The following is an 18,788-nucleotide window of genomic DNA, read 5'->3' as shown; positions in this document are numbered from 1 at the left end:
CCTTTACCACGGAAAAGTAAACCGTGCTCAAAAGAAAAATGAAAAAAAGATGAGGTCCAAAAAACGTTCGCGTTATCTCCCAGATTATCTCTGATAAAGAGCTCGAGATCCTTGCCTACAGACCTCTTGCCCTTGTCTGTGCCTTTTGTCTCTCTAAGGACCCTCCGTATTCCTGACCCATCTCCCCTCTCCCCTCGCAGTTACTCTGCCTTCTGTGAACACGCCCCATATTTCAGATATTTTCTGACATCTTCTGTTCATCAAAATTACTTGTTCTGTGGCCCACATCCTCAGGGTCCTGCTGGTGGCACAGATCAGCTATTTAATACAGCAAAACAAAAATAACCCTCTAAATGTCCAGTGGTAGGCCAACACAGCATTCCATTTGATAATTGTTAGTAGAGGAATCACAAAAGGTCAGGCCACCCATTGTTAGGTAATAATACAGTTGACCCTTGAACAATGCGGGGTAGGGAGGTGAGGGGCGCCAACCCCCCACCCAGCTGAAAAGCCGCACATAACTTTTGATTCCCCTAAAACTGAACTACTAATAGCCTATTGCTGACCAGAAGCCTGCCTGATGACATAAACAGTTGATCGACACGTATTTTGTACGTGTATTCTATATTCTTACAATGAAGTAAGCTGGGGAAAGACATTAAGAAGATTGAAAGGAAGAGAAAATATTTCCAGTCCTACACTGTCTTTATCAAAAAAAAAATTCTGCCTAAAAGTGGACTCAAACATTTTAAACGCATACTGTTCAAGGGTCAAGTGTATTTTATTTGAGGGGATAGTTGTCAAGGTCACTTGGAAAAGAGCTTGCCCGTGTGCTGTGCCAGTTCCTAGTCTCCCACACAAAAATCACTTACTCATTTCCTGAACTAAACCGAGCTGTTCGTGATGTAACGTGTTACCCTTCGAAGCAAACACTGTGATAGAAACCTTCACCTCAATAGAGTAGTAATGCAGTCATGGGACCATTGTGGGAGGGGCCGGGACATGCTTCAAAGACCCCAGGTCTGGCTACCTGTTTTGCTTTCTTTAAGTCTGACTCTCAGCCCTGGCCGGGAAACCTATTCCCGTGGGAAGGATTGAAATTAGGGCTGGTACCAGATCTTGAAAAACAGAACATCACCACCACCTTCTGGGCACTTGTGGCTGAACCAAGGACTTTAATCCAAACCACCTGTGAGAACCAGAAGATTCCCGATCTTTCCTCACGGGTCTCTGTTTCAGTGCAGCCACCCTCCGTGAACCTCAGAAAGAGCTTTTGAACCTTTTAGGGGTCCTGAACCCTCTTCAGGAAACTGTCCATCACTAAACACTGCCCCCCTCCATAGAGGCATATGCACACGTGTGCATCTTTCTGCATGCAGCTTCAGAGATTGCTAGACCCTCCAAGGCTCATTCACGGACCCACGTCCCAACCCTTCGATCCAAGAAAAGGATAACATCTTGGCCCACAAGATACTTTCCAAAGACTTTTCATTTATCTGTTGATCCATGAGAAACAACAAAGCGAACAATACTCTGATCTTCCCCACCCCTCAGTGGTGCCCTTGTAACCTCCCTGTGGAATGCCTTGTTTTGTTTTCCAGAAAAAAAGAGCCTCGTTTTATGAGAACATCATTAAGGCAATGAGGCCTCAGCCTGAGTACTTTGCCGTTGGATACTATGGACAGGGCTTTCCTTCTTTCCTACGGGTAAGAATCCTCAGGGTGGTCCTCTGAGCCATTAAGCCATGCCATCTGAAGGAGGGAAGGTATTCATCTCTGTTCCAGATGGGCCTAGTGTGTTAGCAGCTGGCGGTCCGTGTTCTCACTGTGGGAGGTCGGGGAGGGAAACCACTTCCTGCGTGGCCGGCGTCCTCACCCCACGCCCCCAGCCTCTGGTATTCTGGCAGCTCGATTGTAAAATGACTTTTCCCAGGTGGAATGAAAAGGGGAAAAACAGAACCCTCCCCTCCACTGGTCTGCTGCTACAGATCAGGCTGGGGGAACGTGTGGATTGATGTGTTTCCTTGTTTATTTTGTTTCCAGCCAGAGCCAGTTTGAAAGCAAGTATCCCAAGGACGGGACTGCGAAAGTTTCACAAAAATAAAAACAGGCGTTGTAATAGTGAAAAGGACCGTGTTTTTCCTTCCCAAAATTTTCTATAACGGGATACTGATTCTAAAATCTAAAAAACAAACAAAATCGTATTTTTTCCGGCACAAATGGAAGCCTCTTTAGAGGTAGCCGTGTTTGGATGTATGATCCATTTTCCTTCCCCTAATTTAAGAAAATGTAGAAAGGAAGTACTCTGCATGCTGCGTCATTCCCAAGGAGGAGGTAACTCATTCATTCATTCTGTAACATCTGCTGAGTGCCTACTGTGTACCAGGCACATACTAGGCAGATTATAATCAGATATGGCCCTTACCCTCATGGCGTTTACAGCCTAATGGGTATAATGTTAATTGAATAATCATGCAAACAAATGGAAATTGAAACTGACCAAAACGGGTATCCTGTGCTGTAAGCGTTGGTTAACCAGGGAGTATTTACTGAAATATGCACCCAAGTAAAATAAAAACTTATGTTCACATGAAAAAAAAAATTCACATGATCGTTTATGGCACCATTATTTGTAATCACCAAAGACTGGATGCAACTCAGGTGTCCCTGAGTTGATGAGGGGATTAAAAAAAATGTCAAAGAGCCGTGCAATGGAATATTACTCAGTAATTAAGAGGAATAAAGTACTGGGGCGTCTGGGTGGCTCAGTCGCTGAAGCATCCAACTCTTGATTTTGGCTCAGGTCATGATCTCAAGGTTTCGTGAGTTCGAGCCCAAGTCAGGCTCTGCACTGGCAGCATGGAGACCGCTTGGGATTCTCTCTCTCCCCACCTGTCTCTCTGCCCCTCCCCGACTTGTGCTGCCTCTGTCTCTCCCAAGATGAATAAATGAACTTAAAAAAAAATTTTTTTTTTCAACGTTATTTATTTTTGGGACAGAGAGAGACAGAGCATGAACGGGGGAGGGGCAGAGAGAGGGAGACACAGAATCGGAAACAGGCTCCAGGCTCTGAGCCATCAGCCCAGAGCCCGATGCGGGGCTCGAACTCACGGACCGTGAGATCGTGACCTGGCTGAAGTCGGACGCCCAACCGACTGCGCCACCCAGGCGCCCCCAAAAAAAATTTTTTTTAAAGGAATGAAGTTCTGATACATACAAGCATGTGGGTGAATCCTGGTGCATTGTGCTAATAAGTAAAAGAACTTAGAGCATGAGGTCTACGTACTCTCTGATTTTCTTTCTTTTTCTTTAATGTTTATTTTTTATTTGGAGAGAGAAAGAGAGCACACGAGTGGAGGACGGGCAGAGAGACAGGGAGAGAGAGAGAGTACGAGCAGGTTCCACACTGTCAGCAGAGCCTGATGCTTGGCTCAATCTCCCCAATCGTGAGATCATGACCTAAGCCAAAACCAAGAGTCGGACGCTTAATGGACTGAGCCACCCAGGCGCCCGTCTCTGATTTTCTTTATATGGCATCTGTTACGCTTAACGTAGAGATGGAAAACAGATGAGCCGTCATCTGGTAGCTGTTGGGGAGGGTTGGGCTTCACAAGTATCAGGACATTTTGAGTGGTAGTGAAACTGTTCTGTATCTTGATCGTGGTCATGGTTATGTTTGCCAAAACTGGCAGAATTTTACGGCAAACAGGGTAGATTTTACTCTATGCGAATCATGCCTGCGTTTTGTAAGAGTCGAGAAAGACTTCCCGGGAAATTGCTGTTCCGACTGCAATGCGAGCTTGGTGTTATGGAGATCAGGGTGATAGGAAGAAACATTCCAGGCAGAGGAAGTGGCAGGCGAGGGCATGGCTGTGCCTGGGAATGAAAGACCAGCACGGTGGTCACAGAGAGAGTGAGGTGAGCAGGGAGTTGAGGCACAAAGCGTGGGGGAGATCACACCGGGCAGGGCCGTGGGGTTGCCCCAGCTGTGTTGTCAGCATCCCAAGAGCAGGAGGGAGCCATTGTGGATTCTAGGTGTTGGCAAGGTCATCGTCTGGCTGGTATGGGCAGTGGTCGGATGTGTATAGATAAGCCACTAGAAACTGTCGCAGATTTTGAGAGAAGGGATGTCGGGATGGCCTAGGGAAGTAGCTGTAGGAAAAATGGAGAGATTTTGTACTTGGTGATTATTGTCGGGCCATGTGCGTGAGGAAGGAGGGGAGTAGGTCTCTGGCCTGTGTACTAGAGGGGCTGTGGAGCCATCCACTAAGATAGCAGTAAAGGAAAAGGATAGAGTCAATCCGTTCATTGAATAAATATTTATTGAACTCTTACTTTGTGCCTTGTTATATTATAGGCATGGGGGCACGGTCCAAAGCAACCCAAATCCTTGAAATAATGGAGCTTATATTACTAGCTTGGAAACACACACAAAATGTAAGTGAGACATTTAGTTTGTCAGACGGCCTAGAACAATGCCTCACGCCGTGTAGACGCTCCATAAGTATCAAGGAGAAGACGTCAGGGAAGGTGAATAGAGAGGCAGGTGATGGGGGTGGAGCTACAATTTTAAATGGAGTGAATGGGAAAGGTGTCAGTAGGGAAATGACACTTGAGCAAAAACCTGAAAGAAGAGAGGGAATAAGGCAGGTAACCGGCAAGAGATGAGATGGGGTACCAGGCAGTGAGGACAGCAGGTTCAGAAGCCTTGAGCCTGGAAGCACATGACCAAGAGGACAAGTAGAGAACGGGGGCAGATGGCTCTGGGTACCGGATCGCAGAGGGCCTGTCCCATCTTTATACGTTCTTTGTGAAAGTCTGGTTTCGGCCACACTCCGTGTGAGGTAAACTTGGAACATCCGAAAGAGGCAAGTCAACAATCTGATGTATGGGTCCAGAACTCCACGGAAAGTTCCCGGCTGGAGATAAAGTTGGTGGGTTATTTGCACCTGGATGAGGTAGCGTAGGGAAAGAGAAGGGGGCACCAAGGGGAGAGGGTCTAGGAAGGAGCCTTGCAGTAGGTTCTACTCTTAAATCGGCCCTCAGTCTCGGCACTCGAGTCCCGGTAAGGCAGTGGTGCCTGCCATACTTGTGTGTGACTGCTGTGTCACGTGACGTAACGGACGTGGGCCGGTGGGCCAGCCAAAAGACTAGACTTTCCAGTGGAGGCATCGGGGTCCAGATCATCGGCTGGGTGACTCTGTGATGTCGGCCAAATCCTATGACCTCCGCCTTTTCTGATGTGTAAATTGGAGAAATCCTGCCCACTCCACAGGGCCGTTTTCAGAAGGAAATAAATAGCACATAGGCGTGCTTTACACGCCGTCAAGTGGTTTGTGGATGCTCTGTGTTATCAAAGGTGCTGGAAAATATAAATGCCTCCTCAGTGATCTAACCTACGTGCCCTTCTGTCTTACGGACTGTTTCCCCAAACTCAGACTATCTGAAATTGTGCTGTCCGCTTCCCCCCAAGCCCAGCCCGGTCCCCTTCGTCCCCGTTTCTGTCAGCGGCACGTGCTCGTCCTGCTCCCGGGCCAGGCATCACCGAATCCTCCTTGCTTCTCCCCATCTGCTGGCCCTTCCCCAAACACCAGAGTCAAACACCAGATCTCGTAGCTTCTCCTTCTCCCACTCAGTCCTGCCTAGGATTCCTGCAGCTGAACTGTTCAGACGAGCCTGTCCAGACTGCTTCTGTCATCCTATCACTCCCTCCTTGCAGAACCTCCAGTACGTTCCCTGGGCCTTCGGAACTTGTGCCTGCCTTTCACTGGTCTGGCTCATCCAGGCTTATTTCTTCTACCTCAGTTCCATCCTGTCTGCCCCGTGGCCTTATCCTTATCCTGTTCGCTTACTGTGCCTGTTTTGGTCGTCCAGCCCTTCTCTTTTCCTCTCCTTACCCTATCTGTCCACCTGGGCCCGGTCAATCTCAACGTCGTCCCTGAAGCCCTCCCTTGCAATCCGGGCTGGTCCGTGCTGACCTTGTGCTTGTCTGCTCCCGTTCACCTTGTTGCCCACGTCCCACACTTCGTGCCACCCTGTGCTCAGCTTCCTCGCCTGCCGCCGCTTTGCCTGAACGATGGCATTTCACGGGGCCGGAATTAGTCACATAAATCTTGCCCAGCTTGGAAAAACTTTCATCCTCCCTTCCCAAAGATCTGGCAATTTCGACTGCCATCAGCATTTATCCTACAAGATACGTTGCCTTCAAGTTACTTGTACCAACTGTCATATTTGCTTGTTTTCTGTTTCTGTCAGAAGCTGAGTTTTGTGAGAGCGGGGGCATCATTATATCCCTCGTGTCTTAGCATGTCCACTGTGTTTGTCCAATGCATGTTGGTTATGTGAATGGGCAAGTAAATTCTAAAAGCGATTTTCCCGGACAGTATGGGCCCCAGTTTTAGTTAAAAATGGCTCACGTCTGGGCTGCCAATGCTAAGTACTCATCTGTGATGAGCAGGTGAGCAGAAACCTTCAAATCGTGGCTGCGTTAGAACTTAACTTGGGCGGGGACGCCTGGGTGGCGCAGTCGGTTAAGCGTCCGACTTCAGCCAGGTCACGATCTCGCGGTCCGTGAGTTCGAGCCCCGCGTCGGGCTCTGGGCTGATGGCTCGGAGCCTGGAGCCTGTTTCCGATTCTGTGTCTCCCTCTCTCTCTGCCCCTCCCCCGTTCATGCTCTGTCTCTCTCTGTCCCAAAAATAAATAAATGTTGAAAAAAAAAATTAAAAAAAAAAAAAAAAAAAAAGAACTTAACTTGGGCGACATCAGCCGTGAATCAGATTACTCCTAAGCCTGAGACTTAGGAAACTTCTTTCTTAAAAAAAAAAAAAAAAAAAGGCCCAATTTTATTAATTTTGTTAAACAGAAGAAGAACGTAGGTTAGAATGGAGAGAACAGTATTTAGTGCAGTTATTTTCCTTGAGACGTTGACATTGCCCTCCACGGTGGTTTTCGGGAGAATCTAGGGACTGCTCTAAAGCATTCCTGTTCTTCCCAAGCGAAAGTTTGTTGTGTTGACTCTCTTCATGCATTCCCGTCCTGTATGTCAGTGCCACTCCAAGCGCTGGTCCACAGACCGTTACTGGATCTTGATGGGAGGAGGGATTGCCTGGGAAGAAATCGCTGCCCTTCCTTCCTTCGTTGGGAATGTCTTGCTATGGGGAAAAAAAAAAAAAAATCCGGTAAATTCAACACTGTGCCCGGTGACATCACAGATCCATATCAGGGCACAAGCCCCTCATTGCCTTGTGGATGAGTGCACAGCACCCCTCTGGTCTGTGGTCATTGGGCCACACTACGAGAAGCACTGCGGAAGCAGCTTTGTGCCCTTGACCTTAATGCCCAAATCACTCATGAGCTCTTGCCGGATAGGATGGTTGGTGCAGGGCGCGCAGTGAGGATTCAGTGAGAACTTGATGGCGCTTTAGCTGGGAGGGCATGGCTTCCTCAGCACCGGGCTCTCCAGGGCTCCTTCACGCTTCATATTTAACTACCCACCTTGCTGTCTCTGACCTGCAGAACAAAATCTTTATCTATCGGGGGAAGGAGTACGAGAGGCGAGAAGACTTCAGCCTGAGGTTGCTGACACAGTTCCCCAATGCCGAGAAGATGACCAGCACCACGCCCCCGGGAGAGGAAATCAAGTCGTCCCCAAAACAGTGTATCCTTGCCTTGGGGGAGACACGGCCCAGCCCGGCCACAGAAGCTAAGGGTTCGGTCCCCCGACCACTCGTTTAACCATTCTGACTCAGCCTCCCATTCTGTGTCAAAGCTTTGGGGCCCTAATGTCCTTAGCTCATGGTTATGAAGTAGAGGAGAGAGATGGTAAGCAGATCTTGAATAGGAAAGGATGTTTTAGAGCCAAATGGAGAGCTTGAAGACAGAGTGTTCCTGCTCAGAATCTTGGATCCTGGGTAAAGATGTCTGGCTCTTCTTTTGTAACATGCGATGACTTACTGAAAAATTAATTACGTGCTTTCTTTTTTTTTTTTAGATGTTTTTATTTATTTTTGAGAGAGAGAGAGAGAGAGAGAGAGAGAGAGACAGAGTGTAACTGGGGGAGGGGCAGAGAGAGGGAGACACAGAATCGGAAGCAGGCTCCAGGCTCTGAGCTGTCAGCACAGAGCCCGACACAGGACTTGAACCCACGACCCACGAGGAGCCACCCAGGCACCCCTATTACATGCTTTTTTATACATAAGTAAATAAGTGAGCTCCATGACAAAATTAGTTTTGAAGCCTTTTCATGTGTTTTGTACTAAAATAAAGATGTTCTAAAATTGAACAGTATTCAGAATAAAGAGAGGTAGGTAAGACAGAGCCAGTGTGGCATGGTAGATAAAAAAAAAAAAAAAAACCAGTCTCTGGAGCCTCAGTGCCTGGGTTCGAGTCTCAGCTCTATCATGTACTATGTCTCTTAAGGGCAAGTTCCTTAATGTCTATGCTCCTTAGTTTTCCCATCTATAAAATGGGGATGATGTTCATTTTTCTCATGGAATTTTTGTAAAGGTGGAGCAAATATATGTCAAAGACTGGTAACAATGCCTGGTATTAATACAAATTCAATAGATATTGCCTATTATCATAGGTACCAGTGTAGAGAGATTCACGATAACAGCAGACCAATAGACAGACCTTTAAGAGAACAGTGACCCGTTAACACACAGTAGGTGCTTGGAAAAAGACTCGTCTTTGAGGATAAATCCTTGTTTGGGTTATGAGGGTTCAGAAAACCACCGAGCTGCCTCTGTGGTGTGGGAATGAAAAGAGGTCTTCCAAGAACTGAATTCCTGTCGCTTGGCCCCCGGCCCTTCCTGCGTATTCACTAGACCTTGTCGAAACTTCTCCGTTCCTCCAGGTCTTGCTTTCTCATATACGAGGTGTGAGTCTGTTTTCCCTAAATACCTAGTAACACTTCTGTGAGGATCCAAATAGAAAGGAGATCATTGAAACGCTCTGTCAGCTAGACCGGTGTGAGGCCCAGCCCGGTGGTGCTCAGATTTTCTCATGCGTGAGGATCGCCATGGAGAGATTCTCACTGAGCAGTTGTGAATTCTTTTTTCTTTTGTTTTCTTTTCTTTTTTTTTTTTTTACTGCTTATTTATCTTTGAGAGGGCGTGCGTGTGTAAGTGGGGGACCGTGAATCCGAAGCCAGGCTCTGCTGCACTGACGGTGGTGAGCCCAATGTAGGGCTTGAACTCACGAGCTAGGAGATCATGACCCGAGTCAAAGTTGGATACTCAACGCCCGGAGCCACTCAGGCGCCCCTCAGCAGCTGCGAATTCTTAATTTTTATTTTTTTTTAATTAACGTTTATTTATTTTTGAGACAGAGAGAGACAGAGCATGAACGGGGGAGGGGCAGAGAGAGAGGGAGACACAGAATCAGAAGCAGGCTCCAGGCTCTGAGCCATCAGCCCAGCGCCGACACGGGGCTCGAACTCACGGACCGCGAGATCGTGACCTGAGCTGAAGTCGGACGCTTAACTGACTGAGCCACCCAGGCGCCCCAGCAGCTGTGAATTCTAATTCTGTATTCTGAGTACGTGTCCTGGTGCCAGGGTCTAGAGACTTCACCCAGAAATCCTGGAAGTCACTGTTCTGTCTGGATGCATGGCCTGAAACTCCAGTTTAAATGCTGCAGATTTTGAAACAGTGGATCTGCACTGGCAAGGGCCAGAAATAAAAGGTTATTACTAATTCAGACTATCAAGTCAGAGACTCAGGTCTTACCCCCAAGCTGGCTTTGAAGCCTGACTTTACCATTTACCAGTTACGTGCTCTGGCTCCTCTCGGAGCCTCAGATTCCTCATCTGTAAAAGATTTATCACATCCACCTGTTAGTTGTGTTTTATTAGAGGTAACATATGGAAAACCTACTTCAGGGGTGCCTGGGCGGCTCAGTCAGTTAAGTCTTACTCTTGATTTCAGTTCAAGTCATGATCTCATGGTTTGTGAGACTGAGCCCTGCGTCAGGCCCTGCACTGACAGCACGGAGCCTGCTTGGGATTCTGTTTTCCTGTCCCTCTCTCTCTGCCTCTCCCCCTTTCCCCCTCCCTCACAAGGACGGAAGGAAGGGAGGGAGGGAGGAAGGGTGGGAGGGAGGAAGGAAGGGAGGGAGGAAGGAAGGGAGGGAGGAAGGAAGGGAGGGAGGGAGGAAGGGTGGGAGGGAGGAAGGGTGGGAGGGAGGGAGGAAGGGAGGAAGGAAGAAAAAAAAAGGAAAGACAGAAAACCTACATCAGTCCCCAGCTATGGCCCTCAATAAACAAGTGCTATCCAAAGATCCCAGAAATTCCTATTGCACAGGCTCTGGAGTCTGGCTATTTCAGAGGCATGCTTGTCGAAAAGAAATTATTTAAAACTGTGTCTAATCCCCCCTGCCCCGATATTTCATTGATGCCTATTTTCCTATGGCAAGGTTGTTTTGCCAGGTGTCTGACCAAAAAATGTCCTAGGATTGTGGCTTAATCAGGCATTTTGGTAATACATAAGGAAACCCTGTTTTCCGTGTGGTCCTGGCATTCAGTGAAAAAGAATAATTAATGCAGGTACCATGTCCCATCTGTAAAGCCCGGTGGGGGGGACAAGCAGTCCTTTCTGCCTGTGACAGCCTCATGGCCCAGCCCCTTTTCCTTAATGAGCTCGTCAGACATGCAGTGTTTCACCGTAAAGCCAGTGATGAGCCTGCCTCCCAGCTACAAGGACAAACCAGTTCCAGAGCAGATCTTAAAGTAAGGAGGGGCTCTTTTGGTTTGTTTTTAGAAGCATTTTTTTTTTCTCTGACACACTTGATCTAGAAGTACCTCAACACCAAAGCCTTGAACTCATTACAGTTTGGAAAACCTTCTGTTGTCTTAAACCTCTGGAGCTGCTCTAACAGGATACCACAGACTGGGTGGCTTATAAACAACAGACATTCATTGCTCACAGTTCTGCAGGCTGGGAAGTCCAAGGTCAAGGCTCCAGCGGATTTGGTGTCTGGTGAGGACCTACTTCCTGGTTCACAGACATCGACTGCTTGCTGTGTCCTCACGTGGCAGAAAGGGTGATAGATCTCTCGGGTCTCTTACAAGGGTGCTAATCCCATTCAAGAGGGTAGAACATAAGCACTTACCACGGAGGCTACTTCCTGATACCATCATGTGGTGGGGGGGGTGTTAGGATTTCAACATATGCACTTGGGGGGAACCCACGTGTTCAGACCGCAGCAACTCTTTATTTTCAGTATAAAATCTGAGCTTGGTAACTCAAAGGGATTTGGGGCAGGTAGGGTGGGGGTTGGGGTTTTTTTTAGGCAGAGGGAGATCAGGAATTTCACTGTTAGGTTTTGGATCTCCTGGATCTCCATTCCACCCGGAAGCACTCACTTAGGAGTGGCTGACCTCACCTTGCCTGGTGGGTTCCCCAGTGATCACAGGTCCCGGAAGCTAAAATATTAGAAGGATTGCCAGAACTGTGATAAAACTATTACAAATGCGATCACAAACATGGATATGAGTACATACGCCTTTTTAAGTGGCGAGCTGTGGAATGGATCCGTAAATAAGAAAATTAAGATGTGCAATAAAATGTGCACCCCCTCCCGCCTTCCTTATGAAGACTGTGTCTGTTTCGAGATCGCGTAGGGGATAAGACTCGGTCCGTGGAAGACGCGGCCCAGGGCTTATTTGAAGTTTGCTCAAGGAGCCCTTGTTCTAAGAGAAACTCCAGCGTTGTGGCGGTGTCTCTCTCTCCCCAGCTACTACAGAGCCAATGAAGTACAACAATTCCAATATTCCCGGCCATTCCGGAAAGGAGAAAAGGATCCAGATAATGAATTTGCTGTGAGTCCACCCACTTTGCCCTCTAAAACAAGGTCAAGTTGCCATCCAAATGGAGGCTTTCCACCTGACCGACACAGACAGCAGAAACGATGGCAGCACGAGGGGTAGAGGTTCTGCGTGCTTACTGCATAGACAGCAGGCCAGCTCAGTGGAAAGCTCTAGACTGGCACCCATCCAAAAAAGGGGGCTCTACTGTGGGGCTCCAATGTTGGCGTTGAGTATGATTGGAGCAAGTCACGCCTCTTTGGACCTCACATTTCCCCTCTAGAACGTGAGAGGGCCCAAGTAGATGATCCTTTGCAGCTTTAAACATTTCGATGCCCATTCGCTAAGGAAGCATTTGAGAATAGAATCTCACTGAACTCAACCCTGGCCATTTTGGCCTGGGAACTGACCCTTCCTATTGTCTTTCCTTCCACCAGACCATGTGGATCGAAAGGACCACGTATACGACTGCGTATACCTTTCCTGGCATCCTCAAGTGGTTTGAAGTCAAACAGATTTCAACGGTGAGTCACTTGGAATTGGAATTCAGAAAATTCTTTTGTGTCTCCGAATATAATAAGGGCCTTTGTTAAGTGCCCCTCCGGTTCTCACTAGGCCGGCCAGCCTCCTCTGGCCAACTTTGTTTTCCAAAAGAGAAATAAAAGGCATGCTTGTGTAATAGAACTCCTCTGTAAAACTGATGTTACAAACCAACCCTAAAGGTTACTCACAGTGAATGACTCTTTTATGACCAAATGAGTCTTGTCTCCTCATAATCCCACCAAGCGCCCCAAACCATTTTCAGAACGTCTCCTTGGAGTTTCCTGCCAATCAGATTCTTCTCTCCCAAAACATTTCCTCTGCTCTCATTCGTGGCTGATCACATCTACCAGTCCCCCCACGCTCTCGCTTCTCCAGCACTCCCAAAGCTGACCCTTTTACCTTCTTAATATTTATTAAATCTGTTTGTTTTTTCCAGCTCTCCTACTACTGTACCCTGTTTTAGTCCCGCATTCATCTCTGGTGGATGCCACGGAAAAAGCCCCCTCATTGGCCTCCTGCTTGGGCCCTCGCAGGCTTGTTTTCCACACTGTCTCAGGGTGTGAGTTTCCACAGTGGAAAGCTGACCGTATCATTCTCATGCTCAAAACCTTGCCGTGGCTCCCCAGTGCCTAGAGCATAAAGCCCCTGCTCCTTAGGACACACATGCAGAATCTTTGTGACTCGGTTCTGCCACCTCGTCTCCTCAGGAATCTTCTGGAACGAAACTGCTCATTCCATGCTATTTCAACCCTCCTTGATGATGCAGCGTTTTCTCTGCCCAAAGTGCTACTTCTCAACCTAACTAACTCCCACTGAAATTCAGTTCCTGCTTCGCCAGGAAGCCATCTCTGAAACTCCCAATTGGGATTAGATGCCCTTTCTCTGTGCCCCGTTGCAACCCGGGTTTATTTCTTTACATTTTTTTTTTTTAACGTTTATTTATTATTGAGAGACAGAGCATGAGCATGGGAGGGGCAGAGAGAGAAGAAGACACAGACTCTGAAGCAGGCTCCAGGCTCCGAGCTGTCAGCACAGAGCCCGACGCGGGGCTCGAACTCACAAACCACAAGATCATGACCTGAGCCAAAGTCGGACGCTTAACCGACTGAGCCACCCAGGCGCCCCAACCCGGGTTTATTTCTAACAAGTTACTACCATGCTTACATGTCTTGAGACGCCACTAAAACCGTAGGCTCCTCCCGCCATGAATTCTGTCTTAATCACTTTTGTAACTGTAGAGCATAGCACGGTATTTGGCATGAAATACACTTTGAGGAAATATATCCTGAACAAATCTGAACGGAAATCCGATGTCTTCCATGCCACTAGTAATAATATCGCTATCCCTCAAGTGTGAATATGATTTTTGGACAGAGACTTTTGGAATCGGGCTGTGGTAGGAGGTCATTTGTCTGGCAGTGGCTAAAATGAAGAACGCGGGTTTTCTTGAAACCTGGCTTTGAACACTTTCCCACAGGAATTGCTTGAACCTATATTGCATCTTATTTCATTTTCGTCCCAGATTCAGCTTGGATACTCTTTTTTAATTTTAATGTTTATTTTTGAGAGAGAAAGAGCATGTGTGAGCAGGAGGGGCAGAGAGAGGGAGAGAGAGAGAACCCAAGTGGGCTTTGTACGATTAGCACGGAGCCCGGGGGCAGGGCTCGATCTCACAAACCATGAGATCGTGACCTGAGCCAAAATCAAGAATCAGACGCTTAACGGAGCCACCCAGGTGACCCCAGCTTGGATATTCTAATACATCCCTTTATTTCTGGCTGCTTCTGACCACAGAACCCATACTAAGGTGACTTAGGTATGGTTTGAATGTATGGCTTCCAAAACTTACCTTTGCTTGTGGCAGAAACATCGAGCCCCTTGCCAGTGAACTTTTGGGACGTTGCAGAAGTATCTTGGATCAGATATCCTGCTACTCTCTTGTCACTTATCTTCTCAGAAATATCTGAGGAAGCTTTGCCTAAAAGGCCATCATTATTACATCTACCTTTTTTCCCCCCCCAGATTTCTGGTAGACCATTGGCCCCGAGAAATTGTCACTACTATAGCTCTAATTTTTAGGTCATCCTTGTACTTTCTAAGGACACTTTAAGTAGTTTACTTCACAACTTTGCAAGACCATTTCACGTAAGTGTGGGATCCAAATAGACCTAACCTTGACAGACACAACTTTACTGTTTTATAGCCTGGTGAGAATTTTAAACCTTTTAAAAGGAACACTTAGGGGGCGCCTGGGTGACTCAGTTAAGCATCTGTCTCTTGATTCCGGCTCTGTCCCCAGCCTCTCAAAATAAATAAATCAATAAATACTTTTAAAAATAAAATGAGAGGACCACTTAGGATTTTTTCAAAACTTGCTGTGAATTCACAAAATGCCCTTTTACTCCCTTGTTCACTGTCGCAGGAGGAAATCAGTCCCCTGGAGAACGCCATAGAAACCATGGAACTCACCAATGAGAAGATCAGCAACTGTGTTCAACAACATGCCTGGGACCGGACCCTCTCTGTGCATCCTCTCTCCATGCTGCTCAGTGGCATCGTAGACCCGGCTGTCATGGGGGGATACTCCAACTATGAAAAGGTGGGCTGGGCCCTGGAATCCCCACTGAATCCCATGTCATTCCGTGCCTCTCGCTCTGTGGCTCTGGGCGGCTGGTGCATTAGTTTCTTACGACTTGGCTGAGAGAGTTTTTCACTGTGCCCTTTTTACGAACGAGCAAGTGAAATGAATGAAAAGCTTATCCCGGACCTCACACCTCCTGGAGATCCTCAGCAGCTCAGGCAGGGTTGGGCCACTGCCTGATAAAGAGTCACTGACAGGGGCGCCTGGGTGGCTCAGTCGGTGAAGCGTCCGACTTCAGCCAGGTCACGATCTCGCGGTCTGTGAGTTCGAGCCCCGCGTCGGGCTCTGGGCTGATGGCTCAGAGCCTGGAGCCTGTTTCCGATTCTGTGTCTCCCTCTCTCTCTGCCCCTCCCCCGTTCATGCTCTGTCTCTCTCTGTCCCAAAAATAAATAAACGTTGAAAAAAAAAAAAATATATATAAAAAAAAAAAAAAAGAGTCACTGACAGATCAATCTAATATACCATCTCTGGTTGATTTACCTGTTGTTCCCTCTCCCTTTCTCCACTGAGAAGTAGAAAGCTTACAGGCGGCCCCAGAGGTAAAGATGCATTAGAACTGAAGAAGCACCCGTGGGAAAGGCAGAACTGTGCTCTATCTAAAATTGGCTTCTAGGGGCACCTGGGTGGCTCAGTCGGTTAAGCGTCCGACTTCGGCTCAGGTCATGATCTCACAGCTCATGGGTTGGAGCCCGGCCTCAGGAACTGTGCTGACAGCTCGGACCCTGGAGCCTGCTTTGGATTCTGTGTCTCCCTCTCTGTCTCTCCCCCACCCACACTCTGTCTCTGTCTCTGTCTCTCTCTCTCTAAAATAAACATTAAAAAAAATTGTGTTTAACGGAGTTAATGTATCCAACATGTAAAAAAACATGCAATTAATGAGGGCAAGATTTTTAATTATTCACTATATTTCCAGTGGCTAAGTAATTTTGGAGTCCTCTTGCTGAATATAAACAAACATTTGACTACTACACTCCTGTGGAGTAGCCGGGAGAGTGAGTGGAAAGAAAAGGAGATGAACGGGAAGAGCGAGTGGTTATTAGGTGGGCTGATTCTGTTATTTCCATTTATACACAATGTCCTGAGAAGACCAGGGGCTTTAGAATCAGTCACTCCTGTGACCCAATCCCGGCTTCCCATTGGCCACCATATGCTCTCGGGTGAGATACGTCACCTCTTTGAGCCCCAAGCTTCGTACCTCTTTGAGCCCCAAGCTTCATACCCCAAGCAAATGAGGAAAATGCCTTCCACACAGAAGCGGCTGGACGCTTATCTTGTATATAAGGAACATCGCAGAACACTTGCCTTATAGCTGAGGCTTGATCGGTGTTGACTTCTTCCTCTCTCCTGTCTGCTTGGAGACAAAGGTGATCTGAACGGGCAGTGCTCTGCAGCTGTTGCTATAACAATCTTTTTTCTCCTTTCCCTTCAACCTTTCAGCCTTCAGAATCACTACACTTAGCAGCTGGGAAAGACGCAACACCAGAGATCAGTTCTTGTTTGCCCGTGCTTAGTGTTGATAATAACCTCCAGTGTTATCATGGAATTCAATACAAAACTAGGATCCAGAATATAATCCTTTTTTTTTTTTTATATAACGTTGTAAGGATTTGTGGTGGGTTTTTGTGTCCTGTAAACTATCTAGTACTAATTTCGATGTGTTTTTCCAAGTGTTGTTTTTTTTTTTACAGAATGGCCCTGTTCGAATTCAAATTCGTATATGCCAGTAATCTGTGAATAGTATGTAATTTCATATGAAGTTTTTTCCAATGTCAGAGACTTCTAATTTAAAAAAATTTTTAAAGGGGAAGTTGGTTACGTACACAGAAAGATTTCAAGACTTTTAAAAATACTAAATTGTACTTTTAATTAATATGGTATGTGTTTGTATATTTTGAAGCGTAAGAAAAAAAGGTAAATTCCTTGATCGCCATGACCCCCACGGCAATTAATTGGGGAATCTATCATCACCTACCAATACAGGTGACCTATCTTTCTTTTTTTTTTTTTTTTTTTTTTTTTTAATTTTTTTTTTTCAACGTTTATTTATTTTTGGGACAGAGAGAGACAGAGCATGAACGGGGGAGGGGCAGAGAGAGAGGGAGACGCAGAATCGGAAACAGGCTCCAGGCTCTGAGCCATCAGCCCAGAGCCTGACGCGGGGCTCGAACTCACGGACCGCGAGATCGTGACCTGGCTGAAGTCGGACGCTTAACCGACTGCGCCACCCAGGCGCCCCTACAGGTGACCTATCTGAAAGCAGCCCATTAATCACTGCCGGAATTCATCAGCCCTTTTCTCTCGCAAGGCAGGACTCTTCGAAAAAAACTGAATTTCAGGGCACTCTGCTGCAGTGGTCCTTGACTCAACCAATGTTCTGGGAATCTCAGTGCCTTTTATCTTACATCAAAAAATCGTTTTTAACTTTTGAAGATTCAAACTGCTTCTGTTTGGAGGGTGAAAGTGGATGAAGATTAAAGCCATACTACTTTTCCATTCATTTCTCCCTAACTATGAATCCGGCTACAGCGTGTGGCCTCCAGATGTGCTGTCCTGCTTCCTGTTTGTGATACTCAGCCTGCATATATTTATAGCCCTTGTGGTGTTAGTTTGCTAGGGCCGCTGGGACAAAGGCACAAACAGGGTGACTTCAAACACAGTCCCGGAGCCCAGTAACCTGAAATCCGGCACCAGCAGGGTTGGTGCCTTCTGAGGGCTGTGAGGGAAGATCTGTTCCCTGCCTCTCTCCTAGCTTCTTTTTTTAAAAAAAAATTTTAAATGTTTTATTTATTATTTTTGAGAGAGAGCGAGAAGTGGGGGGCAGGGGCAGAGAGAGAAGGAGACACTGAATCGGAAGCAGGCTCCAGGCTCTGAGCTGTCAGCACAGAGCCCAACGCGGGGCTCGAACTTAAGAACCGTGAGATCATGACCTGAGCCGAAATTGGACAGTCAACCGACTGAGCCACCCAGGCGCCCCAGCCTCTCTCCTAGCTTCTGAGGGGTTGCCGGCAACCTTTGGCACCCCTTATCACCCTTCACACAGTGTTCTCCCAGTGTCCAACCTTCCCCTTTCTACAAGGGCATCAGATACATGGAATCGATCGATGGTTCGTCCTACTCCACTGTGACTCCACTCTGACACTCCATGGTGACCATAACTACATCTGCAACAATCCTGTTTCTAACTAAGGTCACATTCTGAGGTACCGGGGCTAGGACTTCAACATATGAATTGGGGCGGGGAGGAAGCCACTGTTCAACCCATAACATCTTCACGCAAGGTTGAATTTGAACATGCTCTATGTTCCATACCAAATGGGCTGGTCGCTGATCACTTTTTTTTGCTGTTTTTTTTTAAACTGTATCCTGTAGTTTCAGGAGCTCTTGAGTCTACCTACAGGTTGAGGTGACTTCCATAGTATTGGAACAGAAGAGTGAGGGGAACTTTGAGGGTTGGTCTTTGAAAGCACTCTCAGAAATGATGGCTATGGTACAAGGAAAAAAAAAAGTTTCCCTGTTTTGACTTTGTTAGAAATGTTCACCACAGGCTTCTTAATTTTTTTTCCTCATTCTGTCTTACTTGCTTTATTTTATTTCTTCGTGTTTTCTCCCTTTATTTATTTGAGAGAGAGAGAGAAAGTGCGAGCAGGGGACGGGCCCAGGGAGAGGGGGACAGAAGTTTCGAAGCAGACTCTGCACTGTGAGCGCAGAGCCAGATGTGGGGCTCGAACCCATGAACCGCTAGATCATGACCTGAGCCCAAGTCAGGCGCCTAACCAACTGAGCCACCCAGGCACCCCAATTT

At 47.2% G+C, this 18,788-nt stretch overlaps 1 protein-coding gene and 1 long non-coding RNA gene across 4 annotated transcripts in view; both read left to right on the top strand.

Moving 5' to 3' along the window:
* DOCK5 (dedicator of cytokinesis 5) overlaps positions 1–18,788 on the top strand; it is a 227,698-nt gene that overhangs the window by 190,540 nt on the left and 18,370 nt on the right. For all 3 annotated transcript variants that reach the window (XM_045456779.1, XM_045456777.1, XM_045456778.1), the window contains 6 exons: positions 1,602–1,706; positions 7,515–7,656; positions 10,644–10,725; positions 11,733–11,817; positions 12,240–12,326; positions 14,768–14,944. In XM_045456779.1, the coding sequence (XP_045312735.1) occupies positions 1,602–1,706; positions 7,515–7,656; positions 10,644–10,725; positions 11,733–11,817; positions 12,240–12,326; positions 14,768–14,944 (678 nt within the window). The remainder of the gene's footprint in view (positions 1–1,601; positions 1,707–7,514; positions 7,657–10,643; positions 10,726–11,732; positions 11,818–12,239; positions 12,327–14,767; positions 14,945–18,788) is intronic.
* On the top strand, positions 16,858–17,303 carry LOC123587251. The gene is made up of 2 exons (XR_006707196.1): positions 16,858–16,966; positions 17,228–17,303. It is a non-coding gene; the product is annotated as an uncharacterized LOC123587251 (long non-coding RNA).

Source organism: Leopardus geoffroyi, chromosome B1, assembly GCF_018350155.1.
Source record: "Leopardus geoffroyi isolate Oge1 chromosome B1, O.geoffroyi_Oge1_pat1.0, whole genome shotgun sequence".
Lineage (NCBI taxonomy): Eukaryota > Metazoa > Chordata > Mammalia > Carnivora > Felidae > Leopardus > Leopardus geoffroyi.
The sequence above is the reverse complement of the archived record's forward strand: the minus strand, read 5'-3'. Positions and strand labels throughout refer to the sequence as shown.